The following is a 27,281-nucleotide window of genomic DNA, read 5'->3' on the forward strand; positions in this document are numbered from 1 at the left end:
TTACAGAAAGGTTTCTAAAATTATATAATTGAGGAAACTCATTAAAATGTCTTCACTGCTTTGTAGGTGCTGACTGTATTTATGTAAAATACAAAGTTTAGAAGTGATGTTAAAAACTTAGTATGCAAGAACAGAGTACTGAAAGTCTTTACTTGTCTTTTATGTGTTTCTTTGGTTAACCAAAGGTGTGGGATGGTCTTCAATAGCATGTGTTGACAACTAGAAAGCTTCTGTCACCCGAGTTGAATTTCATGTCGTCATATTTTTGTTTGGGATAAACTCAATCAAGCTTGTCAAGACTCCCTGTTTCTTCCAGTTAGCTTCTATTTGGATGAGGTGTGTGTCATTGTTAGAATTTCCCCTGTGCTTTCATTTATTGTCAAGAGAGTTGCCCATCCATAGAATTTTATTGCCAGATAAAAATAAAGCAAGAATGACAACAACTTAGCAATATCTTTTTCTCCAGTGCTTTTCACTCTATCATGTCAAATGCTCCAAAAAGAGGAATTGAAAAAGATCATGAAAAATATGGCATGTTCTTGATTAACTTGAGCTTCATGGACTTCTTGCTTGGAGAACTCATGCAAGGGTGAATTGTGTGCAGTATATTCAAGGGTTAGGATAGAATTCTGCTTTTAAAAATGAGCTCAAGACTTGAATTCTTGAAAAATTGATATTCTGGTGTTCAGGATGTAGAACTGGCTTACCAGACAGGTATTCATTGATGCGGTTCGTTAAGCTGGCAGGTGTAAATGGTTACCGTTATTGTCTTTAAGGAAGAATGGAGTTTATTCAGCTTAGTGAAAGATTATGATGCAAACTACTGTGAAACATGAGACATACTGTAAAATGTGAACTGAGTATGAAATAAAAGCACTTGCATTCTTGAAAGCATTATACTGGAATGTCAGACTGGACAGTTGTACTTTTGAAATTTCTTAGGCTGGAATTTCTTCTGTTTTAATAGCTACAGCACTTCCTCAGGTCTGGCAAAAATAAAACATCAGAAATAGTTGGTTCAGTTGGAAGATGAAATGAATTAGCATGCTCAAGAGGCCTACTATGTTGCTCCTCAGTTATCTGAACAGAAAGTAGCAGAGTTCTTGAAGCTTGTAATATTTGATCAAAAACTTCATATACCTCTCTAGGACATGACTGGGAGGTTATTTGAAAATCCAGGTGTGACAACAGCAAGGAATAGTGCAGTAGAACTAGTTACACTGTGGATGTTTTGGGTAATGATGAGAGAATTTGATATTTCAGGGATTCAGGTAGCTGATTAACTAGGCTGTGCTAAAGCTTGTTTTGTAGCTTGCCTTCAGTACCCTTGTGCCATCAGCTAACTGGAATAAAAGTGTACCTACTGTGGCAAGCACTGTCTGTATCTAGGCATGGCCTGACGTTTCTCACCTGTTTTAATTTCCCTCTGTGTGCAGGCACCTCTGCATACACGCACTTGTTTTGCAGTGTAACAAAATACAAAAAGTATTTCCTCTCTTCCCCCTCCCCCTTTTGTTTCCAATGTAAGTTATCAGAATGTGATTGGAAAAAGAACCTTTTGGGATGGTCTTTCTCCCTTTCACATTTTAAGACTGTAAGGATATAGAATCTTTTAACAAAGTGCAACATTGTGGATCCTTTTACCCACAGGACAGAGGGGCTTCTGTGAACTGTCCAATAATGCTTTCTCCTGTGCATTAGCTGCACTTTGGCAGTATTTCAGAACTACCTTTTTGTTTTCTTCCAAGCTGTGGAGTTTTGGAGGTTTGGTTTTTACTCTGCTTGTCCGTGCTTGATCATGCAAAAAGTTAAAGGTTCATAGAACTAATTATTTCATGCAAACTCCTCAAATATGTATAATCATTAACAATCTTCTCCCTCTCTCCCGCTTAGGAGACTCGTAGTGTCTATCAATTCCATTATGTTAACTGGCCTGACCATGATGTCCCTTCCTCTTTTGATTCTATTCTGGATATGATCAGCTTGATGAGAGAATACCAGGAGCATGAAGATGTACCCATCTGTATACACTGCAGGTAGCAAATATATTTGTTTTTTAAGTTGATATATATTTTAAGTCTAGCTGATATATATTTGAAGTCTAGACTTTTGATATGAGTTGCATGGAGCAAGTGCAGCACTACCTGAGAACTTTTCTGTCTTCTGTATGATGATAAAATTAGTTTCCAGTTGGTAAGCCTTTGCTCCTGAACATCAGTTCCATCTTTGACCTGAAAATACAGATATGGTACTGTATTAGAAACATGTGGCGAGTCTTCACACGTTCTGTACTGCTGGTTAACGTATTTTAAACTTCAGGAAAATCCCTGCTGTTGAAGCAGGTATAACTAGGAATAGCAATAGAAACATCAGGGTTAAAGCATCTCTCATGATTGCACTTCTGGTGTCCCCATCATAAGAAGGACACAGAGCTGTTGGAGCAAGTCCAGAGGAGGGCCGCAAAGATGATCCAAGGGATGGAACACCTCTGCTATGAGGATAGGCTGAGGGAGCTGGGGTTGCTCAGCCTGGGGAAGACACCATGGGGACCTTACAGCCGCTTTGTCCAATACCTGAAGGGTCCTAAAGGAAGGCTGCAGAGGGACTTCTTGTAAGGGTGTCTAGAGTCAGGACAAGGGGGAATGGTTTGAAGCTGAGGAAGGATAGGGTTAGACTGAATCTTTGGAAGAAGCTCTTTAGTACAAGGGTAGTGACACTCTGGAATAGGTTGCCCAGGGAGGTTGTGGATGCCTCCTCCCTGGGGGTGTTCAAGGCCAGGCTGTATGAGGCCTTGAGGAGCCAAGTCTCTTTGAGAGGTGTCCCTGCCTGTGGTGGGGAGATTGGTGTATATGATCTTGGAGGTCCCTGACAACCTGAGCCATTATGTGATTCAATTGGTTGTGAAAAACTTGCATAAAAAACCTAGAATGTTTCATTTTCCATCTTTTTAGACACTCTAGTGTCATGTTCAATGAACTTAAAATGCTAGTTGAAGGATTTTTTTATTTTTTTTTCTCTCTCACATGGACTCTGGAAATATAAAGCTCATAGTGTGTTTGTAAAATACATAGGTGATTCTAACACCCCAACTTTATCTTCATAGTGCAGGGTGTGGAAGAACAGGAGCCATCTGTGCCATAGATTATACATGGAATTTGCTTAAAGCTGGGGTAAGGTATCTTAAAGAAGAAACTTTATGGCATTTTCATCATTTCATAAAGTGATTGAGCTCCCAAGTGTTCTAAAATAGTGAAATGTTCTGGAACTGTTTTGGCAGGGTGGATGCATAGTTTCATTGCAGTCATGCTTTAGTATGAACTTAACATTCCTTTGACAGCATTTTTTTTTATCTTAAAAGCCACGAAAATTCTGAGTACCTTTAAAATTTTTAAATACAAATAATTTTGACTTCAACTTGTTCAATTTCTCTGCTTGATCTTGTGGCTCTTTAAGCTTGATAATTCAAATGTATATTTCATATAAAACTTCTTTCTGGGCTTTTAGATTATTAAGCATCATTAAGCTGGAAGTGTCATGTTAATACTTTCATTGGATGTCTCATTTTCAGAATACTTGATATGCTCTTTTCTGATCTAAATTATGTTTGAAAATGTTTGAAAAAATTCTGGAGAAATTGCCTTTTTAAAAAACAAAACCAAAAAATAGCCCAACCCAAACAAATGAATAGCTGCAGTGTGGAAAGAACAGATTTGCTGTACCTATGGAAGTTCAAAGTGATTTTATGTTGCTGTGCTGACCAACAGTGTAATTGACTTGCTTCTGTATTTCAGAAAATACCTGAAGAGTTCAATGTATTTAATTTAATACAGGAAATGAGGACGCAAAGGCATTCTGCAGTGCAGACAAAGGTATCATTTGTTTTTAAATCCATCTTGATAATCTGATCATATGTTAGCATCTTCAGTAAAGATCTCCTGCACTAATTTCTGTCTGTTAACCTACTCCAGGAGCAGTATGAGCTTGTCCACCGAGCCATAGCACAACTGTTTGAGAAGCAGCTGCAAAAATACGAGAGCTGTGCCAACTGGAAGATTGCAGATGGAGTGGTATGTCTCTACTATATGAATTTCACTCAGCTGTATCTCTTAGCTTCTGATCAACACTTGCCTGTGAAGTCCAGTTTTCAAGAAAAGCGTTAATGCTGTTAAGGCACCTACAGAACTTGTTTGGACTACAAATAGTTTTTGCTGAGTAGGAAGGACTGAGAATCTCCGATGATTAGAGGAATATTCACCACCTACACCAAACGCAATTGCCATGAGGAAAGCAATAGGGAGAATTTTGTATGGATGAAATGCTGGGTTCCAAGTCAGTATTTAAACTGGGAGGTGTGCCCTTACCTTGGTGAGGTGGCAGCAGTTGGCAGCTCATCTGTTGCCTGTGTAAGGAAGCTTTATACTCTAGCCTTTTAGCAAACATAGAAAAATACTTGGAAGAATAATATTCTTCAGTGGTTATCAAAGCATTTGATCTTTCTTTCTTTCTTTCTGTGCTTCTGTTTTAAATGTCATGTTCCCTAGGTTTTTCCCCCTTATTTTGTGTTAAAATACGTTTTCTTGGCTGCTGCTGGGCCTATGCGATAAATGGCTTTTTGGATCAATATATTCTGTGTGTCCCCTACAGCCTGAAACTGCGTACCACCCATGCCCTTAGACCATTTCAGTTACCCAGTAATTTTCTCTCTCTCTTCAGTAAATAGTTGGTGTAGACTATATAGCTCTCTAGAGGGATTGAGTGGTATCTTCAAGGCCTTTTGAAAATCTGTAAGTAATTTTGCATCTGAGCTTATTAAAAAGCATCCTTTTACTTTGAGGGGTTTAACTGTTTTGCACTGTGATTTCTAGGAAGTCTGAAATGTTTTTAATTCATGAAAAAGGCAAATCAGTTCATGCAGTAATGCTATAGTCTTCAGTCATAGCAAAAACCTGATGGACTAAATGCTGTATGGATGGAGCGGGCCGTTCTAATGTGGTACGGGTTTGGTGTGCAGCCTGCATGGGCTGTGATTTATTTTTAGTGGGTTTGGGTTTTTTAGTTGTCGTTTTGTTTTGTGTTGTGTTCTTTTTGGTGTGTATTTTGGTTTGTTGGTTTTTTGTTTGGTTGGTTGGTTTTTGTGGTTTTTTTTTTTTTTTGTTTTTTTTTTGGTTGGTTTTTTTTAGTTTTACTAAGGAATGAGCATGGTGGAGATTGGAATATGCAGATTTATTAACTTTGTATGGAGTGATTCCTGATTAATTGAGTTTTGGTCATCAATTAATAGGCAGATCAGTCTGCTGTACGGTTATTGGACTTTGATCTGTATCTGATTGCCCATTGGGATGGGTTGCCTGGGGAGGTGGTGGAGTCACCATCATTGGAGGTGTTCAGGAGGAGACTTGATGGGGTGCTTGGTGCCATAGTTTAGTTGTTTAGGTGGGTTGGATTGGTTGATGGGTTGGACGTGATGATCTTGAAGGTCTCTTCCAACCTGGTTTATTCTATTATTCTACATTCTCACAACAAATCAAAAATGTCTCTTAATACGTCATTCATATGATCTGAATAAGGAGGAGACGTAATATGCTGATACTATATTTGTGACAAAGGGAACTGCTGTCTGTGGCACATCTTACAGTATCTGAACCAAGATCTTAAAGTATCTAAACCAAGAAAAAGTAGATTGTATGGTTAATGTGTTTGGGAGTGAGACGGGGAAAATCTAACTCCAAATATGCAGTGAGCGAGTGTGAGCTTTCAGTTGTGTTTGGATATGACCTTGGTTATAATCAGAAAGCTGTCAAAGAAATACAATTTTAGCAATTACTTTGAAACTAGTAAGAGCAAAGAACATAATGTAATTGTATGGATACCTTGCAACTCAAATACTGTCTGCAGATCTACTCTGCTTATCTCAAAACCATGTTACAGAATTCAGACACTAGAAATTTGGGTAAGAATCAAATGTGTCAGAAAGCTCCTATCTAAAGAACAACCAGAACTAGAAGAAAAATGGCCTGCTGATGCTGCAGCAAGTATGGAATACTATACACGGGGAGGGTTTTCATCATGCTCAGTGGAATTAATGCCAAATAAAAGAATGTGCCCACTTTAGATATACTACTGTTAGTTATATAGCAGATAATACTAAACTGAAGAGGAAATTTTCACTTACCTTTCATTTATTATATTTTTATAATAGTTTTAAGAGTTGCAGTACTTTGTAGGGCTGGCTTCATTATTTTGTTACCCAGTTGCTGTTCCCATTTGAAGCAGTGTTTGGAATTGAGTTACCTAGGCTTTGTAAGCAATGTTTGCCAGTAACAGCAGAGTAGGAAGTTCATCTGATCAACACCAAGGAGCAGCATTCATAGGCAAGTAGCTCAGACAATCTTGAATTTGTGATCTTCCTGTGAACTTGCCAGTTTCACTCTACTGGAAACAACACTGTAAAAAGTCAACAAAACCCACAGTACAGTGTTTGTAAATAGGCTTTTAATAGGGTTAGAATGTCTGTTGGAGTTTGATAGAAGGATCCAAAAATGCACATATAAGATCATGTAGTAGTTGTATACTCTTATATATAGTTGTACATCTGGTGAGTGGATAGACCTGTAAGTCCTCATGTGCTAAAACCATTATATTTATACCCTTAGTACGAGGAAAAGCTTTCTTCAGATACTAGATAGAGTTCTTTCAACAATCCCCACAGTGGGCAAACTTTAGGGCTAAATTTAATAATCAAAACTATTTTGCTTCTTCCACAAACACACCACCCCCACCATCTCCCCCCAATCTTTTTTAAACTATCAGACAAATCAGAACTGAGTGTTGGACTTGGCCCCCTTTCCTACTGAAACTCTTGCTGATAGTGTCATGTGTTTGAAGTCATGAACTGGGTCGTCTTGCCATCTTCAGTTTTGTTAGTACTACACTTGGGTTTGTGTTTGGAAGCTTTGAAACATACCTGAGCTGATTAGTGCTGATTATCTGGTAAGATATCAGCTGGATTTGTATCAGTAGAATGTTTTGTGAGCTGCTTGAGAGACATCTCCATGATCTGAAGTGAACCACCATCATCATCTTGGGAAGTCCAAAGAAATTCCATGAAGTTGGATGTTCTGTATGTAGAAACAGGAAAATTGATTAAAAGATGAGCAACAAATATTTTACTGTGTCTTCAAAAATATTTGTTGTTGGATTTTGTCTCTTTGCAGTACCAAGCATGTTTCAGTACTGCAAGTCCTTGGTTTATGCTTATCTACTGATAGAAGCTTGTATTAATATTACACAATTACACACTTTCTCCAAAATAAGGCATTGATGGTACTCTCAAGTGTCTCCTGGATTTCTTCCAGTAAAAGTGATAGAATTTTGTTGTTGCAGTTGATCTCAGATTTAGAAGCTGTGGAGGAATTGGCTGCAATAGAAAGAATGTTGGTATTGAAAATGTTATCAGTTTGGAAACTCTTAAGTGAAAAGATTGTTGTTCAAATTCTCTTCACTGTTTTGCAGCTTGGAAAGAGATTTTTGGCCATTGAAGCATTCTAAAAAAAAATTAATTCTCTTCAGAAGCATTTATCTTGTTGTCTACGCCTGTAAAGTTTTACTTAATATGAATCATCGGAGTGTACCATTTCAGTCTGAATTATTTTTCTTATCTACTGATGCTCTGTGGTTCCCATGCTGCTTCATGATAAGGGCAAAAGGAATGCCTTGATTCCTTTTAAGGGAAACCATGACATTACTTCTGGAATAGTATTTGCAGTAAATTTGATGGTACTTTAACAGTGCAGAAAGCTTCTGAATGATGTTAAATGTTTCCACTGTGTGTTCCAAAAGAAAATTGGGCATTGCAATTCCTGGGCAGTTTTGAATTGTAGGCAATGTCTGTGAAACCTCAGTCTGTGGCCCTCTGTTTGCGCAGTTAGTGACAGCAGCATTTGGTACTTCATCCAGTGAGGAAAAGACTCAACCTCAGGAGATGATGGCACAATTTAGGTCACCTTAGCAAGCTGAATTCAGACACTGCATCTGCCAGGAAAACTCCTGGTTCTTCTACATTACCACAGGAACAGGAGTTGCTCTGTATTGTTGTAGCCCAGATGTAATCCACACTTGCTTGACTTTCTGGTCTTTTCATTTGTTGATGCAGGCTTTCATAGATGTGTACACATTTCCCATCTATGTATATGTCTGTAATTGAACAGAATACTTGGATGGATTTTACTTGATCGGAGTAGTTGCTCCCTCAAGTCAAGGATGTTTTGACTCTTGATCTGTTCAGCAGTTGATGCAGATAAAAGCGAATGTTAAGCAAAGTTTGTATTTTTCCCCCCAACATTTATTTAATGGTTTCATTTTTCCAGGGTGAGAAGCTTGCCCCAGTAGAAATGGCCTGTAAGAAAGAAAGGCACTGCACTGAGTGCTCAATTAATTGACTGAATTGCACATGAAAAAACCCTAATAATTCTCTATGCTGACCCTTGTGAGCTCTGCATGTTGTCCTGGTTTATCTAAGCCAATACTTTAAAAAATTGTGTTCTGCCTGAGGATGTAACGTCTGTCTGTAGAAGCAAGAGAAGGTCTGCTGATGCCAGTAAGCTGTGATTAGGAAGGCTGGGAGGCTTTTTCTTAATACTGCCATCTGCTCTTCTCAACAGATGCAGTCACCCCAGTGAGATGCTGCATTGACTTCTACACTTAAGCTGCCTCTGTTCTGCTCCACGCTAGTTTTTCTGCATATTTTCCAGTTCAGTTCTTTAGATAGATGACAGAAGGGGAAATCTGTGAGTTGGTACCACTCAAGAATGCTCAAAGTACCAGTTGTTCACTATCTCTTGTGACATGGAACTGAGAACAAGTAACAGACTCGCTCTGAGAGTTCAGCAAGCAGTATCTCCTCAGTTAAAAACAAGAGGAGATCCAGTAGTAACAGAGCATGCCTACTTAGAAATGCTGGGGTGTGAAGTTGATACGAACACATTGCTTGCCTGCATGGCTTAGTGCATTAAATTTTTATCCTCTTCAGCCTCTCAAGTAAAATTCCTTCACGTACTGGGGAATGAGTTGTATGAAAGTAAATGAAGTCTTCACAGAAGCATCAATCTGTTGAACTAATTAAGCAAAACAGTGAAGTAACTTTTTTTTTGGCGTAACATTCTTGCTCCTAATTTCATGTAACTAGAACAGGGTGAACTGATCTTGATTTTTAAACTACTGCAGAAGTGAAAGCTTTTGAACACGAATCTGCCCAACAACTTCCTACTGTATGAACCACTGACTTTTATTCTGTGGTTGAATTTGAAAGTACCATCTTTCCTCTTTGTTGGGTTTTGTTGTTGTTTGGTTGGGGTTGAGGGGTTTTGCCTTTTTAGAAAAATATGCTAAAGACTTGTTTTTGTAAGCTGTGGTTGTGTGTGTGCCTCAAACACTGGAGTTGACACATCTTTGCAAGGTATATTCATAACTTCTATTACTTGTAGCAAAAATGGCAATGCCTCTTCAGCCCCTTCCTGTCTTTACTAGAAACAGCTTCATACTGTATGCATAGGGTTTAAAAACACCTTTGACATCTGTTAGCTTCTTTAATAGGGTTGAGCTTTTGAGGATAATTTTTTTCCTAGTGGATTGTACAATTACAACAATATTTAGTCAGAAAAACTTGAAGTTGGATAAACAAGATATAAAATAATATTGTGAATTTAGAGTGGAATTTTGAAAGTGATCTCTGTGGCCAAAACTGTGTAATACTGTAATCTTTCTCTTTAGCTGTTACCATGGATCTTTGGACCTTGCAGTTGAAGTATTGTATGTATCTGCCTTACAGCCATGATTTTATTTTTTTCTTTCTATCAGGATGAAAATAATACAGAGAATGCTGTCAGTTCTTCAGATGCTGAGAAGCAGGATTCTCCTCCACCAAAGCCTCCACGAACCCGCAGGTAGTTAACTATATTAACATACAGTTTTAAGCTGACAGATGGGCATGCTTCAGAAATAGCAACTAAAACTACTGATACTGTAGGATCTTAAGATGCTCTGGCAGAAAAAGTGGTTCCTTAGAGGTGAATAAATAGAAGCTTTTAGCAGAGCTGTTGTCTTTTTAAAATGCAGGTTATTTTTGAAAAGTAATTACCTCCCCTCATGCAAGATGTTTCTGAGGAAAGATTTGATTTGCTCTTAGTCACATCTGCTCAGAACACCCACTGTTTGGTCTTGATGTGGGAGGTAACTTTACTAATTTGAAGTCTGATTCATCATGACTTAGAGCCAGCAGAATCCATGAAAGATTCAAAAGTAATCACTGTATGGAGAAGGAAACTATTAAATTTATCATCTGTCTCTTTATCACATCTGTAGCTTTCTCCCCCAGAGCGTTGTTACCACTTTTTTTCCATGTCCCTCTTTTATTTTGATCTGCGTTGCTGTGACTGAAAGTATCTTGGTACAACTGTTGTAAGTATTAGTATATCTCTTTTCTGGAGGCACTGGTTTCAAGGGGTGTTTAAGTGTCACTGCCTTTATGGATAAGCTCACATTCAATACAAACTCTGAAAGAACTCCAGTTGCGCTCCCATCTTTTATTTGTTTTAGAATCCTCTCTGGGAACTGCCTTAAAATATTTTGTTCGGTGACGTTTTAGGATGCCAGCCAAATGTATTCTTGAGCTGTACAGGCACCATCTTTGAAGAAGTTCCAAGCAAGTTGCTAAAGCTGATAGCATTTTTTTAAACAGCAAAAAGGCTTTGAAATGATTTATATACTGTGTGATAGTTGGCTCTAGAATGTGTAATTAGTAAAGCAGCTTGCATTTTAATTTTTTTAAAGGAAGCTTTGATAGGTGCTTTTTTTCCTTAAAGAGAGGGTTTTCAGGAGGAAAATTGATTCACGTCTCTTGACCTCTGGGTGCTTGTCTTCAATACTGCTACCAGACAAGCTCTGTTTGCTTGGATAGTGCTGCTTATGGTTCCTGTTAGCTGTTTTCTGACAATCATGAAGCTGTTTGCTAGATGAGATGGTGACATCTCTACAGCTTTTTCCAGCTTTCTCAGCTGTCTCTTGTTTGTGACAGGATCATAGACAGATCATCTCTGTATTATCTTTAAATCTGCAGCTCTCTTCCTGTCACAGTGCAGCTAAGTATCAAGTTAACTCTCGTCTCAGTGCATTAAGTAAGGATGAGATGCTGCTAAAGACTTTTGTCATTTAAGATAGGAAGCTTACTCAGAGGAAGATAATTAATCCTTTTAGTATTTAATCCTACAAAGTATAACTTCTAATTGTACTTTTCTAGGCTTCTTCCATGCTCGGCTCTTCTTAGAGGTTACAAGCATCTTTAGGCTATTAAAAGTAAATCAAAGGAGGACATGGGCCTGCTGAAGTGGGTCCACAGGAGAGCCACAAAAATTATCAGAGGGCTGGAGCACCTCTGTTATGAGGACAGGCTGAGGGAGCTTGGGTTATTCCACCTGGAGAAGCTCTAGGGAGACCTTAGAGCAGCATGTTCCATCACTAGAAGTGTTCAAAGGCTGGGTTGGATGGGACTTAGAGCAATATGGTTTAGTGGAAAGTGTTGGGGTTGGGACTGGATGATATTTAAGGTCCCTTCTGACCCAAGCAGTTCTATCATTCTACATACATTATCAGTAACATAGTTTGACAGCTTCACTCAGCTGCAGCCTTTCTTTGACAGGAGTGTCCCAAGGATCAGTGCTGGGCCCTGTGCTCTTTAACATCTTTATTGATGATCTGGATGAGGGCATTGAGTCCATCATCAGTAAATTTGCAGACAACACCAAGCTGGGGGCAGGAGTTGATCTGCTGGAGGGTAGAGAGGCTCTGCAGAGGGACCTCGACAGGCTGGACAGATGGGCAGAGTCCAGTGGCATGAGATTTAACACATCTAAGTACTGGATTCTACACATTGGCCACAACAACCCCATGCAGTGCTACAGGCTGGAGTCAGAGTGGCTGGAGAGCAGCCAGGTAGAGAGGGACCTGGGAGTGCTGGTTGATAGTAGGCTGACCAGGAGCCTGCAGTGTGCCCAGGCAGCCAGGAGGGCCAATGGCATCCTGGCCTGCATCAGGAACAGTATGGCCAGCAGGAACAGGGAGGTCATTCTGCCCCTGTACACTGCACTGGTTAGGCCACCCCTCGAGTACTGTGTCCAGTTCTGGGCCCCTCAGTTTAGGAAAGATGTTGACTTGCTGGAATGTGTCCAGAGAAGGGCAACAAAGCTGGTGAGGGGTTTGGAACACAAGCCCTGTGAGGAGAGGCTGAGGGAGCTGGAGTTGCTTAGCCTGGAGAGGAGGAGGCTCAGGGGTGACCTTATTGCTCTCTACAACTACTTGAAGGGGTGTTGTAGCCAGGTAGGGGTTGGTCTCTTCTCCCAGGCAGCCAGCACCAGAACAAGAGGACACAGTCTCAGGCTGCACCAGGGGAGCTTTAGGCTGGAGGTTAGGAGGAAGTTTTACATAGAGAGAGTGATTGCCCACTGGAATGGGCTGCCCAGGGAGGTGGTGGAGTCACCATCACTGGAGGTGTTTAGGAAGAGACTGGATGGGGTGCTTGGTTGCATGGTTTAGTTGATTAGGTGGTGTTGGATGACACGTTGGACACGATGATCTTGAAGGTCTCTTCTGGTCTGGTCTAGTCTATTCCATGCTAATGCTAAAGCATTATAATGTGGTTGTCTGGTGGCAGCCTGCTTACCATTAACTTTCATTTTCCCATTTTAATGTGAGCTTTATACCTCTTTTTGGTTGATGCAGCAGCAGCATTCTGTAGCCTTGGCATCACTCTTTTGTTTCAAAATAAACTCCTACATTATGCCGTATAGAATAACCATGGATTACTTAAGGTGTTCTTCTGAACACTGTTCAAGTTTCATTGAAGTCTGAACCCATGGTGCCCTATTTTAATAATATAGCTCTTCTCCATTAAGTCTAGGATAGCTTAGCATTCTGAATATATAGAATATGAAGAAAAAGCAGCAGTAGTGTTGACCTCACTTCACTTTGGGTTTGGGTTTTTCCATGTGTCTGGTTTTGTTGGAAAGTTGTGGAAGGGCACTTTTTGGTGTGCTTTTTTGTTGGTTGGTTTTGGGTTTGTTTTGGTTTTTTTTCCCCATAAATTATTGTACTTTCAGCAAATTTATAATTAGCTTTTACTATGAGAAATCTTTTTTTTTTTTTTTCCCTGCCCAGTTATTTTTTACTTAAGTCATGATTTATCTGACAGCTAGAAGCCACTGACTTGAGGTCTCTGGTACTAAGTCCAGATGCTCAGGCTGTGTGGCAGCAAAAGTGCAGGAAACGGCTGCCTTGGTCACCTAGAGCAACGCCATTAACAGTGGTGTGTGAGTGAGGCAGAGTGGAGGCAGTCGAACTACAAGACAGCCGTTAGCAGGTGTGCATGAAGAGATGCTGTCAAGGCCGAGGAATGGGAAGCTTCTCTTGTTTCATGTCACACGCTGTGATCTTACAAATGTGCTGGAGAAATGCTTTCTTTTGCAGTGTATAAAAGCAATGCAGGGTTAATTTGAAGATGCAGCACAGGAAAGCTTACTTCTCTTTAAATGATCTGGTATTCTTTGGGTCACTGACTCTTCTGTCTCTCTGAGCTTTCTGTTAGTTTCCCGGCAATTGAAATCAAGCCGGCTTTCCTATACTGTCTCCTGTTTGTAGTAACATTAGTAGTTCATCTTCGGATAGTCTTCAGCCTCTGGGGGGAGAAGTATCTGTAGAGCACAGCTGTTGAAGGAAATGCCTAAAGAAAGCATTATACAGCAGCTCCAAATGTTCAGGATTTTCTGGCAAGAGTTTTAGGAAAAGCTAGTGGCAGACAAAGAGCTCTTAAATGTATTCATATCCCCATATTTCTGCTTTGTAAAAAGAAACAAAAGTGTTACTTGTAAGGATGGACGTGTGAAATGAGGATATCATGCTGTTGGTAAAATGGAAACATTGTGATGTATTTAGAGAAAACCAGGAAATCCTGGATGTCTTCTATGTCCTTTAAAAAACAAATATATCAGAATGCAATTTTCTGGGAATGGATATTCTTCAGGAATAATAAGGCAAAGAATGGTTTTGGTACAGAATTTATTTAATCACTGTAAGCACTCAGTGAAATATAACTTCAAACATAATGAGAAACATTTCTCATAATTGTTTTGCTGTGTACAAGGAAGGTGATTAAACAAGTTTTGGGTTGCTGACTTGTGCAGTATTTCTTGTGGCATCGGTTCTAAGCATCTCTCTAAGGCATCAGTTTGTGTAGCTTTGGGAATCTGTTTAGTAGTTAATCCAATAGAATAGAATTAACCTGGTTGGAAAAGGCCTTTGAGATCATTGAATCCAACCTATCATCCAATACTATCTGATCAACTAAACCATGGCACCGAGTACCCCATGCAGTCTCCACCTAAACACCTCCAGTGATGGTGACTCCACCACCTCCCTGGGCAGCCCATTCCAATGGCAAATCACTCTTTCTGTGAAGAACTTCTTCCTAACATCCAGCCTAAACGTCCCCTGGTGCAGCTTGAGACTGTGTCCTCTTGTTCTGATGCTGGTTGCCTGGGAGAAGAGACCAACCCCCCACCTGGCTACAACCTCCATTCAGGTAGTTGTAGACAGCAATAAGGTCTGCCCTGAGCCTCCTCTTCTCCAGGCTAAGCAACCCCAGCTCCCTCAGCCTCTCCTCACAGGGCTTGTGGTCCAGACCCCCTCACCAGCTTTGTTGCCCTTCTCTGGACTCGTTCCAGCAAGTCAACATCCCTCCTAAACTGAGGGGCCCAGAACTGGACACAGGACTCAAGGTGTGGCCTAACCAGTGCAGCGTACAGGGGCAGAATGACCTCCCTGCTGCTGCTGGCCACACTATTCATGATACAGGCCAGGATGCCATTGGCCCTCCTGGCTGCCTGGGCACACTGCAGGCTCCTGGTCAGCCTACTATCAACCAGTACCCAATGGGAGAGTGATTTCATGAAACAGTTATAAGGGAAGAAATTGGTTAATTTTGTACTGATATTATGGACCTGTATTCTTCTCGTAACTAGTTTAATGCTAATTTACTGCTTTAGCTAATTGTGGTGCTTAGTAGTATGTCTGTACCAGGTAGGAAATTGCTTTTGCTGACTGCATCTATAACTTTGGATTAGGAAAATAAGGCCAGAAGGAAATGGCCTCATTTTCAGTAGGAGAATTTAGTGTAGATTACTGATAAGCATCACTGCTGGTGAAGGGGAATGTCAATATTTGTGCAAGTGAACTCTCTTTCTCCCTCCATTCCCTAGAAGAGAAATGTTTTCCTGTCCTTAGTGTACATTAATCTGGAGCAAAGCTGACTTACCCCTGCTCCCCCTTATCTTTACTAATTCAAGCAAACATCTTAAGCTCAAGCTTGTTTGTTTTTCAAGAATGTCTAGAGACTACTTTTGATTAAATTGTTTGGATGGGCTCTGTATTTCTGCTATCTTAATGTAAAGGTAAACAGCAATATACACACACAACAGAGGGAGGAAGAGGTGAAATTTGAGGTCCAAGCCTTTGAGAACAGGTGTCAGGCAAAGAATGGAAGAGGACACATGGAAGAACTGCAAGGGGATTTGGGGTTTTCCAGATATGAAGGTCAAGAGACTTTTAGAAGATAATTTGGAAGCTGGGGACCTCGTGGCACTTCAGTGGGTGAAGATATTCATAAACTGAAAGTCTAAAGAGTTCTCTTCAGTTTGGAGTCATTCATACAACGATATGAGTTCTTCATCCTGTATTACTATAGCTTGATGTTAATGATCACAAAGGTCTTTAGCCCTGTTCCCTTTAACTCTTAAGAGCAACCCTACTGTTGGCTTCATTCCAACATAGCAGAAACTGCATTCAATACTTAGTGCTTGGAGAAGTAGCAGCTAAGTTCTGCAGTAGTTAGGGAGCTTTATTTGTCTGCTGTGCTCTCTGGTAACCTTTTGAAAATGTGATCAAGGTTTTGGAATCATTCTTGCTTCTTCTCTTGCTGTATGACAAAGACAGGTTGGAATCTGCCAGCAGTAATAGGAGAACCCTAACTGTGGATTGCTGGGTAGTAAAATACTGAAGGGATATGAAAGATAAGTTGGTACTCTGTGCTTTTCTTATAAGCTTTTGTACTGTTTTTTAATTAATACTTTATTAATGTTGGCTGAGAATGTGGAAGACTCTCTGGACCTCGAACTATGTTACTAGACCATGTTGTCTCAAATAAAAACGCTTGTTTAGATTTAAAAGTAGCAATGAAAGGAAGATGGAAATCTGTCTTGGAAAGATTTATTTCTTTTGGCTTTACTGAAAATTGAATGCCATGTCGAGTTCTGAGCCACTTTTTGAGAGAAGCAAAAAAAGTACAGAAATCCTGCCACAAGAGGGCCTTTCTCAGAGTCTGACAAAACACTGCTGGGAAAGGATGTGAGCAATCCTGGAACTCAGGATTAGTTGTGGTCTGAGTGCATGCCTTTGATGTTCTGAAAGACATTCTGAGTGTGTTGACTTAGTTCTTTCCTCCCTTATTAGTCATATTGTATAACCATTGTCTGTATGCAGTGGGAGCACTGCTTGGAGTTCAGTATTGGTATGAAAGCTTTGCTATGGAGTTAGCTGGGTAGGAGTCTCAAACACTGCCAAAAAACACTGCCAAAAAGAGAACTTATGTGGTTGTGTTTTGTTGTATTCTGCAGTTGCCTTGTGGAAGGAGATGCTAAAGAAGAAATTTTACAGCCTCCGGAGCCTCAGCCAGTACCACCAATCTTAACACCGTCTCCACCCTCAGCTTATCCGACAGTAACTACTGTGTGGCAGGACAATGACAGATACCATCCAAAGCCAGTTTTGCACATGGTTTCCTCAGAGCATTCAACAGACCTCAATGAGAATTACAATAAGTCCACAGAACATTCAGGGAAGAGTGAGCCCAGTGAACGTTCAGAAAAGAGGCTGGAGCGCAACCTGAGTTTTGAGATCAAGAAGGTTCCTCTTCAGGAGGGGCCACGAAGCTTTGATGGGAACTCCTTGTTGAACAGGGGACATGCTACTAAAATGAAGCCTGTGTCATCCTCTGTAACTGATAAAAGCTTTAAGCCACAGGAACAACTTTCTGGGGATTTATTTGTAGATGCTTCTCAAAACTCATGTGTGGAATGCAGTGTGCCACAGTCTCACACAGCCTTAATATCTTCACCAGAAAGCCTGCAGAGTCAGCAGGTTTCTGATCCTCCACCAAGACCAGACCGTCTGCCTCTGGCAGAGAAGGGACATGCCACGTGGTCGCTGCACGGGCCTGACAATGCACTGCGTACGCCAGGGTCTGAGGATGTGTCTTCAGATCTCCTGTGTCCCAGTGTGAAAACTCTCTCTCTGGTATCAAACACCACAGCTGAACATCCTCCCACTGACAGCATTGCTGTTACTGCTGTTTCTATGCGAGCACCCCTCTGCTTTACTAATCCTCTGCACTCAGATGACTCTGACATGGAGGAGATGAACTTTGACGGAGCTGTCAGCAGAAGCGCATCTAATGTTTCAACTGCAAGCGCCACTGTTTCTGCTGCCACTAATACTGAAAACAGTGCTGCCAGGAAAGTGTTGCCAATGTCTATTGCTAGGCAAGACTTAGCAGCTGTAACGTGTTCCAAAGATGGCAAAGGTAGGTTTCATTATGGTTAAGAAGTGCTACTCTTTAACTTGGTTGCATATGTAGGGCTGGACAATGTAAATTTCTTGAAAACACCATTTCTAAATGTAAATTGAAGTGTGGCAGCTTCAGGAAGGGCACAACTCTCTTCCTCCCAGCTTTCATTTTTGCACATAAGCTCTGTATTCCAAGGTACTACAGATCTTGATAAGCTGCTTCACAAACTTTATTGCAAGGCATGAATGCATTTTTAATTTCAGGCTTCTGTGTTACTGACTGGTGTGTTCTTTCCTCCACATCCAGTCTCATGAAGTGTCTGTAGCCATGGCAGCTTTGGGTAGTGGAAGTATTTGAGCCAGGCTTGTGCAAGTATGCATCAAATTCACGTTTACTGATTGACGAGTGAGTCCTAAAGCTGGAGCTGTAACCTCTGTCACTGTATAGGCCTTGGAAGTTGAGTGTGATTTGACCACTGCATTTTAATTGCATTATAAATGTTTTGTCCTGCTTTCCTCTTTCTCTGTACATGGCCAGAGGAGACTAAGTGATGTTGCTGTTCATCTCAAAATCCAGGTGCTGCTTTAGTAGTGCTTTGAAAAGTACTCAGCTGCTTTTAATCCTTTAATGCCTTTTGGCAATTTTTTGAGCAAGGAAGGTTTGCAAGACTGCTTCTGCAAAAACTGAAATCTTTTATTGAGAGCTAAAGGGTCCTAAAGTGTGCAGACGCAGATTTCAGTCAGGCTGGCACACTGGGAAGAACAAAGGTGGCCTCAATAACTGCCTGCCTGAAGTTCAACACACCACCAAGTAAGGCTGAAAGGAGAACATGAGCTGCTCTCTTTAGATGAGACTCTCATGCTAGGAGTTCCTTACAACCATGACTTAGCTTCAGCAGTCTGTGAGGCTTGTGTGACTTTCTGAGACGAAATGGAGATCAGTGTATGATGTAAGTCGCAGAATCAGCTGAATTGTAATAAATACTTGCTTTGTGAGCTAAGATTTTACCAAAACTCAGATATTCAGAAACAAGAGCTCTGTTGCAGCTTTCAACACAGTCTGATTTATATAGACTTAGTGAGATGATGTATATGCACAAAGCAATACTTGCCGATGCATGTATGATGTTAACTCTGTGACACTTCAAACATGCTCTGCATAGCAGGCAAAGCCCTTTGTTGTAGTCACTTCTGTGTTTATAGCAAGCATACTACGGTGTTTTCCCCACACTGCTTCTAGCCAAGGTTTTTCCTTCTTTCCCAGGGACTTGGAAGGCAAAACTTAAGGCTTTAGAGAAGCGGGTAATACAGAGCTTCCCTAGAGCCAATTTCACAGGAGGCAGTCATGAAAACCAACGCTGCTTCATATCCTTGCAGCTTGTTTGTGCCTGTTTGAAAATCATTACCTCTTTAAACATCTCATTGTGTAGATGCTGTAAGAATATGCAAATAAGATGTGGTATGACATAAATGTGAAAAACAATGTGAAAAATGTAACTCAAGAGTTTGCTTCATGTAACTGCATATCAGAAACATCCTGAAGTGACAGCACAGACGTAGTGCTGCTGGTATGTTGCTGATTTCACATGAATGGTTTAAAAGCATTATATGATTTTGTAATTTTCTGTTATCTAGGGTGTACCTGCTCCCTCTTGTGTGATAGTGAACACTTCCCATTTTATCCTGAGGCTGTTAGTCTTAGGTTCGAGAGTGTAAGATTAGATTGCTTTGCAACAGTAATCCTAAACCATGTTTTACAGCTGCTGTGTCATTGTCATGCTTGTCCGCATCCCTTCTCTCTGAAATAGGGGATGTGGGTAGAGTCACCAGTGAAGCTTGCTGTGAACTTAGCAGTACTATAGTTACTTAACCATAACTATTGGTACACATGATCTTACCACCTAATTAGATGCTCTTTTTAATTAAAATCAAGTAAAAAGTAGTTGTACCCAGAGGTTTAACAAACAAACCAGCAACAATGACCACCAAATAAACCCCAGGGAACCCAAACCAAACTCTCACTTTCAGGTAGTGCATGCTGCAGAGTGACTTTGTTTGATACCTTTAGAGACTGTTTCAATAGGTGTAGGTTTTCTTGGGCTGTATGGTAAACTTGAGATGGAGCAGATCTCAGAGAAGTCACTTTGAGCACAGCCTCTTGTAAAATATGATGGAGTTTCTGTCCCAGCTGCTGTCATGTTGGCAGGACAAGCTTCATGGCTTCCACAGGTGAAACATTTATTTTGATGAACCCTGGGTAGAATGCAGTTGTCAGCTGAGACCTCTTATGGCAGCAGCCCCTTGGAATGGTTATAAACCTTTAATTTCTACTCCAAATTCCTTAGCAAACTAGAATGGGTCTTTTGCTTCAAGAGCTAGTACACTCTTGCCAGCTGAGAGTGAACAGGCTTGGGGATGGGATGTGTTACTGGCGCCACAGTAGCCATCTCTGAACAGGCTTCTTAATATGGTTTAGGAACTCTGCTAATGCTGAGTTGGTAGGCCAGCTGGTCTCTGCAGGATTCAAGAAGCCACTGTGTTGTAAATGAGATATACTCACTTGGAGTGGCTGCAAGTAGATGTGTCGTGAACTGCAATGAAAGTACAGCAACCGCTGTGGTTAGAGATCCACCAGTTCAAGGAACAAATGGTCCTGGTCCAGTGCAGACTGTTAGTTCTGCTTATATGCTGTTCCTGAAAGATGAAGAAAAAGTATTAATTGGAGTGGCTGAGGGTTGGTTTTTTTCCCCCAAAATTTGCCAAATTATTTAGGCTGAAAATACGTTTTCCTTTTCTTTCTCTTACAACATTAAGTGCTAATACCCCTTAATGTGAAGATAGTGTCAGTAGCAAGAAGTTTTTCCCAAGGCTTTGGAATGGAAACCAGAATGTTTTATAATATTTAGAGCAAATTTTCTCATTGCTTTAAATCAAATACCAAGTTTAGGACTATCTCACATACCAAAATATCAATTTCCAAGAGCCTAATAGGAAAATGTAAGTGTACTTTAACTTATCTCAATGTCATGTTTGATCTAGGTGCTGATAGTAGTGAAGATTCCTCTCCCCCACTCCCAGAAAGGACACCAGAATCATTTGTATTAGCAAGTGAACACAGTGAGTCCTTAATGCTTTGTGATAACTGGGGAAAAATGTGGAGTGCAGTTCAATACGGTGTTTGAATGCCCTTGCTTTCTGGTTAGTATATTGTAAAATGGAATGCAATCTAGCACATGTAATGGCTTGTTTTGAACTTAGCTTTCACAAGCCCTTGAATACAGGCAAGTAATTTCTTTTTCTGACTAAGCATGCTGTTAGAGGATACTTAATTATATTGGATACTTCAGGATTGATTTTAGTGGAGCTGGTTTTCAGTCCAAAGGATGTATAAATGAGATACAGTGGGGAAATGCCATATAGTATAGGGAATTCCCCAGCTGTTTGAGTTTCCTACTGCTCCCAGGTACAGAGTGAGAAACCACATATACAGTGCTTCTTTCTTGGGCAAAGGAATGATGATGACTTCATAATGCACTGCACCTAGGGAACATGCCCAGTTCATCTGAGTTTAACATAGTTTATTCTTTGTATCAAGGGTAACTGAAAGAGAAAACTGACACACATTATGTGCTTATATCTTCATATTTCATTCATCAAGCAAGTAATGGAAGAATACAACAGAGATTACTTGAAATGATAAATTAGGTTGACATTTGGTTCCAAAACCCCTCATGTGATACAGTTATTTACTGAGGTCTTGGGTAGTGGCACTTTGTGAAAGCTTCAGAAGTTTTGGCCTGAGTAGTTAGTATAGATGTGTTCAGAATAAAACCATCAAACTTCTGGAAGTATTTCCCTTGAGCATTGCAAGCACAAGGAGCTCAGGCTCAAAGTGAGCCTATCTTTATGGACTTGCTGCTTTTCTGGGAGAACACAAGAAACAGCTTTTTTCTTATGCAAAAAATCTCTTAGGGACTGGATTCACTCCAAACACTCCAGATTTGTGGGTTTGCACTGCCAGTAAAGGATAGATATGACTGTCCTGACCTGGGTGTTTTCTTTATTTAGTTATGTCTTTTTGTGATCTGCTGTTGTTGCACAGCTGGTGTAACAAAACATGGAATGGTATTGAAAAAGATGCAAATTTTTTATCAGTTAGAAGCCCTCAGGTGAAGGAAAAGAACACCCACAGTGCAGATACTGCAGTCTCCTGTTCTGAATGATGTTGTGGAGTTTTCCCTTATCTTAAACACTCTTCTCATAAAGATAGGATTGTGTTTTCACAAGCATTTAATTCAAAAACAAAGTTGCTGTATAGAATATTTCTAAAGCTGTGTTCTAATGTTTCCTCAAGTATGCTGAGTTGAATTTAATGTCTCCTAGGCACACCCTTGCTGAAGCCAGTTGTGATTTCACAGTCAGAGTGGAGCACACTGCATGATCAGCATCGCCCTGAAGAAACACTCTCCAGAGTAAGTATGGGAGACAAGTCTGAACAAATCAGGCATTGCTTGTTTGGCTGGCAGCTACACCAAAGCAGAATATAGATTTGTGAAAAGGTACAGCTACTGCTCAGTAGGTGATGAAAGGAGAGGAAATGGCTTGAAATTGTGCCAGGGGAGGTTTAGGTTGGAGAAGAGGAAAACTTCCTTAACTGCAGGAGTGGTCAGGCATTGAAGCAGGCTACTCAGGGAGATGGTGGAGCCACCATCCCTGGAGGCGTTCAAAACCCATGTAGACGTGGCACTCTGGGACATGGTTTAATGGTCATGGTGGCATTAGGTTGATGGCTGGACTTGACCTTAGAGGACTCTTTCAATGAAAACAGTTCTCTCATCACAGGCTAATTGAAGCTGGAGTCTCTAGTCTAACCTGCTGCATCAAGCAGGGACTCTGATGAGGCTTCTTTAACCAGATTGGTCCCAAAAAACTCCAGAGATGGCAATTTCATATCCTCTGTAGGGGCAGCCTGTTTCCTTCTGTCCCTATTTATTCTAGACAACACCTTTTCTGCCCATCAGATTGCACTTTTCACCATTGCTCAGTCATCCAGCATAAACAGCTGGTGAAATGTCAGATGCTTTCAGAGCCTCTTTACATCCTGGCCTGTTTCTGTGCCTCTTTACATCCCATCCCCACCGCATATAACAGCCTCTTTAAAATCTCCTACCACTTTAAAATGTGACAAGGACAGATTGGAATTTTCAGGGACTGTAAATATAATAGGAGGACTGACATACCAAATTTTGTAATAATTTGTAATGTGACCAGTTTTTAATCAAATAGTAAGGTTCTTATAGTAAATTATTACTTACTGCATCATGTTTGGGTCAGAGATACAGCAGGTCAGAAAAGTAGGTGTGACTCGACACTTCCACAGATGTTACATAGTTTTTGATGATGCTTTTATAAGGTTACATTTCTGGTGTGTTTTTACAATTTTGAAAGCATTTAATAAAGTTATTTTAAATATTTCCTATTAACAGGGTTTGAAAACAACTTCACCTATACTACCTGGTAAGTGATGGGAAAGGCTTTTATGTTCCCTTTTTTCTGTCCAAAACACATTTTTTTCCCACACAACAGAAATCTGTCTAGACTTGGCTTTTGCTCTGAAGATATCCAAGTACAGTGATAAAACACTGGTATTTCTGAAAAGATCTCCTGTTCTGAAAGTTTCTGAGATCTTCTGAGGAAGCAAGTTAAAAAAGGAATGTTAAACTTCAGATATGCTAAAATAGTGACGACCAAAAATACTGAATTTAAATGCATATTGTAATAATTATTTGTTCAGCTCAATCAAAACCTTACTGTGTTATTGCAATAGAAATGTTGGAAGTTGGTAAATCAGTCTCTTCATAAGCACAAGACTAAAGCTGAAGCAAGTCCAGCAGTGTGGGTGGGGATATGTGTTGCCTATTCACGTCCATCTTTAATTTTGATCTTCTGGAAAGGCTAAGCATTTAGTGTAGTCTATCAGCTGATGTTTAGCTTCACAGCAGCCTGCTTCAGCTGTAAGCCTGTTTGACCTGTGTCTTCTGCATGTGCTTGAAGAAGCTTGCACAGTCCACTTGCAGCCAAACATTAATTACCTGATAGGTTTTTCACCAGATTTGCTAACACTGTGGTAGAGGAACACAACGCATCATTACATCTCATGTCTTCTTGAGCACCTTCAGTGTAGAAAGAGCATGGCTAGATACATTTATATCAGTGCATTGAATGGTGCTGCATCAGACCTTAAATATCCATGCAAACTTCCGACAATAACTCCTAGCTGTGAAAAGGAATGTGTTGCTGTCACTGAAATCTGATTCCTAAGCTATTTGGAAGTGCCTTCTAAGAAATGAGAGATCTTTTTCTTTGTAAATAATGTTTGAAGCAAGTTGTGTTCTGGTCTGAGCTGTACCTACAAGTAGTGTTCAGAGTGCTAACTGTAAGGGGGGGTTGTTTTTCAGATCGTCCTGAAAGAAGCAGCAAAACACCAACTGACATTTTACCTCAGACTTCTTTTTCTGTTTCCACTGATACAAGAGGTCAAGTTTCTGAATTTCCTGAAGAAGTGACAGATATTGGTAATTGCACTGCATTCAAGACATCATTTAGCTCCAAAATAACTTCATTAGCAGAACTGTTTGAATAGCTGCTAGTTGTCTCCCTTTGACTTGCTGAGGTCCAGAACCCAGTCAAAGAAGCCTGCCTTGCCTCTTCAGCATTGCTGGAAGAGTTTCTTGTCAGATGAGTGAGTCAGTCATTCCTCACTTTCAAGTGTGTGAAATGTACAATTAGTCACAAGGCATATAATTTCTGTAGAGCACTGAAAGCTTTCAGAAAGAATACCTGAGAAAAATGGTTTGGTACACAGAAGGGGGTGGGTGGGGGTGGAAATCAATAAATACTAACAAAGGCTGTAACACTGCATGTACTGGAAAGCACTTGCAAGTGAGGGTTAGGTTAGTGAACTGCAACTATATGCAAATTCATGTTTGTATTTCATGTGGCCACAGTGCCTTTAGAGCTCCTAGTACTGCAGAGCTGTTTTCTAGCCCTGAGAGAAAAACTCTTCCCTAACAGCTGGAATGTGTCTGACAGTGGTCTTTCTGACTGCTGCCAGTCTTTGTGAGACTGCTGTCATACAACAGAATTATTAGTTACACTTCTGTCCAGTTCTGGGCCCCTCAGTGCTAGAAGGACCTCAGGGAACTGCTTGAAAGAGTCCAGCACAGAGCCACAGGAGTCTGAGGGAGCTGGGTCTCTTCAGCTTAGGGAAGAAGAGCCTGAGGGGTGACCTCATAAATATTTATGAAGATGTGAAGGGCAGTGTCAGGAGGACACAGCCAGGCTCTGCTCAGTGATGTCCAATAGTAGGACAAGGGGCAAGACATGCAAGCTGGAGCAGAGGAGGTTCCACAGGAATATAAAGAAAAACTTTTTCACTGTGAGGGTGACAGAGCCCTGGAGCAGGTTGCCTAGAGAGGTTGTGGAGTCTCCTCCTCTGGAGACTTTCCAAACCCACCCAAATGTGTTCCTGTGTGACATCCCCTAAATGATCCTGCTCTGCCAGGGGGCTTGGACTGGATGATCTTTCAAGGTCCATTCCAACCCCTAACATTTTGCGATTTCTTTCCTTAGGTTTTGGTAACCGCTGTGGAAAGCCCAGAGGACCAAGAGAGCCCCCTTCAGAATGGACATGATGCCAAGAACGAATGGACATACTATCAATAAATTATACTGGAAAACTCAAGTGCCACTGAGAACTAGAGAACCTAGTGTTGACCTTTTCTGGGGAGCAACTAACACAGTGCAGTGCAGATCTAACTACCAATGGTACACTCCTGCAGTACATCCCACGTAAAACCTTACACATTGTTCACCACAGTGGATTCCAGTATTACAAGTTAACTTTGTGCTGGGGCCATCTACCTGCCTTATTACACTTAGGAGAAAGTATTACTTATGATTTATATTGTAACTTCAAGTATTATTGCCTTAATGTCTTTAACCCTGTTACACGCTGCTTGTAGGCACACGTTAATAGATACTACTTGGGACAGGTTGTGTTTATGGACTACTTTTTGCTAACGTTCGAGTATCACGTATGCATTATTTTGTATATGTACAGGGCAAGTAAGTATATAATTTGATAAAGTTGCAATCATAAAATATTAACAGAAGATGTAAGAAATCTCTGCATGATCTAAATTTTTTGTGTACCTTATTTGTAAATTATTTGCCCTGAAGTTTTAGAAAATAGTTTCTGGGGTTTTTTACAAGAATTGCTGGAGACACGCAACCAGAATTGCAGGTTAGCAGAGATAAAGATTGTAATACATTTTGTAAATTGTAAGCAAAAGGTTATTTTTATATTATATGCTGTTTAACTGTCAGACCTAATTCCTTCTGGTTTTCATCTAGTCACAGAGATTCAGTAAGTGCCTTGGAACAGTATTGAATTCTCTTAGCCTGTGTATGTTAGAACTCAGTGTTTGGAGTTCATCTGGAATTAGATCATCAATATTTGTACGTTTCTAGTATATTTGACCTGCCAGTAAAAGAGAAACCATTCTGCATCATCAACACTCCTTAATTTTCATTTTAATGTTTCATCAGGTGCAGTCTAGAAAACCCATCTCCCTCAACTTGCTGTACAAAAGTTTTACTATAGTGTGTTTCTGGTCTGGGAGAACTAGAGTAGAGCGGTGGAAGGACTGTTTGGATACCACTGTCTTCTTCCAAATGGCAGATACTATTTCTGTTGGTCAGCCACTGTGTATGTAAGAAAGCAACTTATATGAAGGTTCACATAGAGCCCTTGCAGCTACACTGTATCTTGGCAATATATTATGTCAGGAGTTAATCCTTATAAGGATTCCTTACTTAAACTTTTCTGTAATACAATCTTTAAATTAAAGAAAGTCAAAATCTTACTATGAGTGGTTTTACTCTGAGGAAAAACTGTATTCAGAAGCAGCTAAAACAGTGAAGGATGTCAGTCTGGCTTAGTTTATAGATCTCATACTTGAGCAAAACAATGACCCTCAGGACCTGATTTTCAGTAACTACTTTCAAAGTTCTGGCTAACAATAATGCCAGAAAAATGAAGAAGAATGTTTAGAGGAAAAAAAAATGTTAATTTGAGGTAGTGAAACTTTAATCAGAACTTCAGCCATGGAAGCAGTATGTCTAATTTACTACTTGTACCTGTAGGACCTCTCTGCTAAAAGAGGCCCAGGTAGCAGTCCTGTTGTAACTTCCAAAAGGTACAAAACCTGCAATTGCTGTCTTTGTGGATTCATTTCCATGCATGGCTCTTCCAAAGGCCCCAACTTCCTATGGTTGTAGTTTTGCAGCTACTCATTTGGAAATAAATTATTCCATAATATATGCTCTTTGGGTTAACCAGGATCAACTTGATTCCTGCTTTGTAACAAGTTCTGACAGCTGGAATGTCTCCTAGTTGGTGAATGAAGTTAGCCAGAGCTTTGTTCCCTTCCCCTGCAGTGAAGACAATTAACTTAAGACTCTCACTCTGACAAACCTCCCATGGTTTGTAACACAGGATGGGCTGTCATCACTAGATGGTCCAAATCAGCTTCACCTTTTGAAGTAGCTGTATT

General features: G+C 40.4%; 1 protein-coding gene across 1 annotated transcript in view; it reads left to right on the plus strand.

Moving 5' to 3' along the window:
• PTPN12 (protein tyrosine phosphatase non-receptor type 12) overlaps nt 1-26,591 on the plus strand; it is a 63,643-nt gene extending 37,052 nt beyond the window's left edge. The window contains exons 8-18 of the mRNA XM_068167435.1: nt 1,894-2,036; nt 3,104-3,170; nt 3,792-3,869; nt 3,969-4,067; nt 9,856-9,941; nt 16,716-17,680; nt 20,704-20,781; nt 22,048-22,136; nt 23,151-23,181; nt 24,123-24,239; nt 25,297-26,591. Coding sequence (XP_068023536.1) covers nt 1,894-2,036; nt 3,104-3,170; nt 3,792-3,869; nt 3,969-4,067; nt 9,856-9,941; nt 16,716-17,680; nt 20,704-20,781; nt 22,048-22,136; nt 23,151-23,181; nt 24,123-24,239; nt 25,297-25,358 — 1,815 coding nt within the window. The 3' untranslated portion in view covers nt 25,359-26,591. The remainder of the gene's footprint in view (nt 1-1,893; nt 2,037-3,103; nt 3,171-3,791; nt 3,870-3,968; nt 4,068-9,855; nt 9,942-16,715; nt 17,681-20,703; nt 20,782-22,047; nt 22,137-23,150; nt 23,182-24,122; nt 24,240-25,296) is intronic.
• The last annotated feature ends 690 nt before the right edge of the window (nt 26,592-27,281 follow it).

The sequence above is a fragment of the Melanerpes formicivorus genome, unplaced genomic scaffold (assembly GCF_026170545.1).
Source record: "Melanerpes formicivorus ecotype bairdi unplaced genomic scaffold, bMelFor1.0.p_v2 SCAF_3, whole genome shotgun sequence".
NCBI classification, from domain to species: Eukaryota; Metazoa; Chordata; class Aves; order Piciformes; family Picidae; genus Melanerpes; species Melanerpes formicivorus.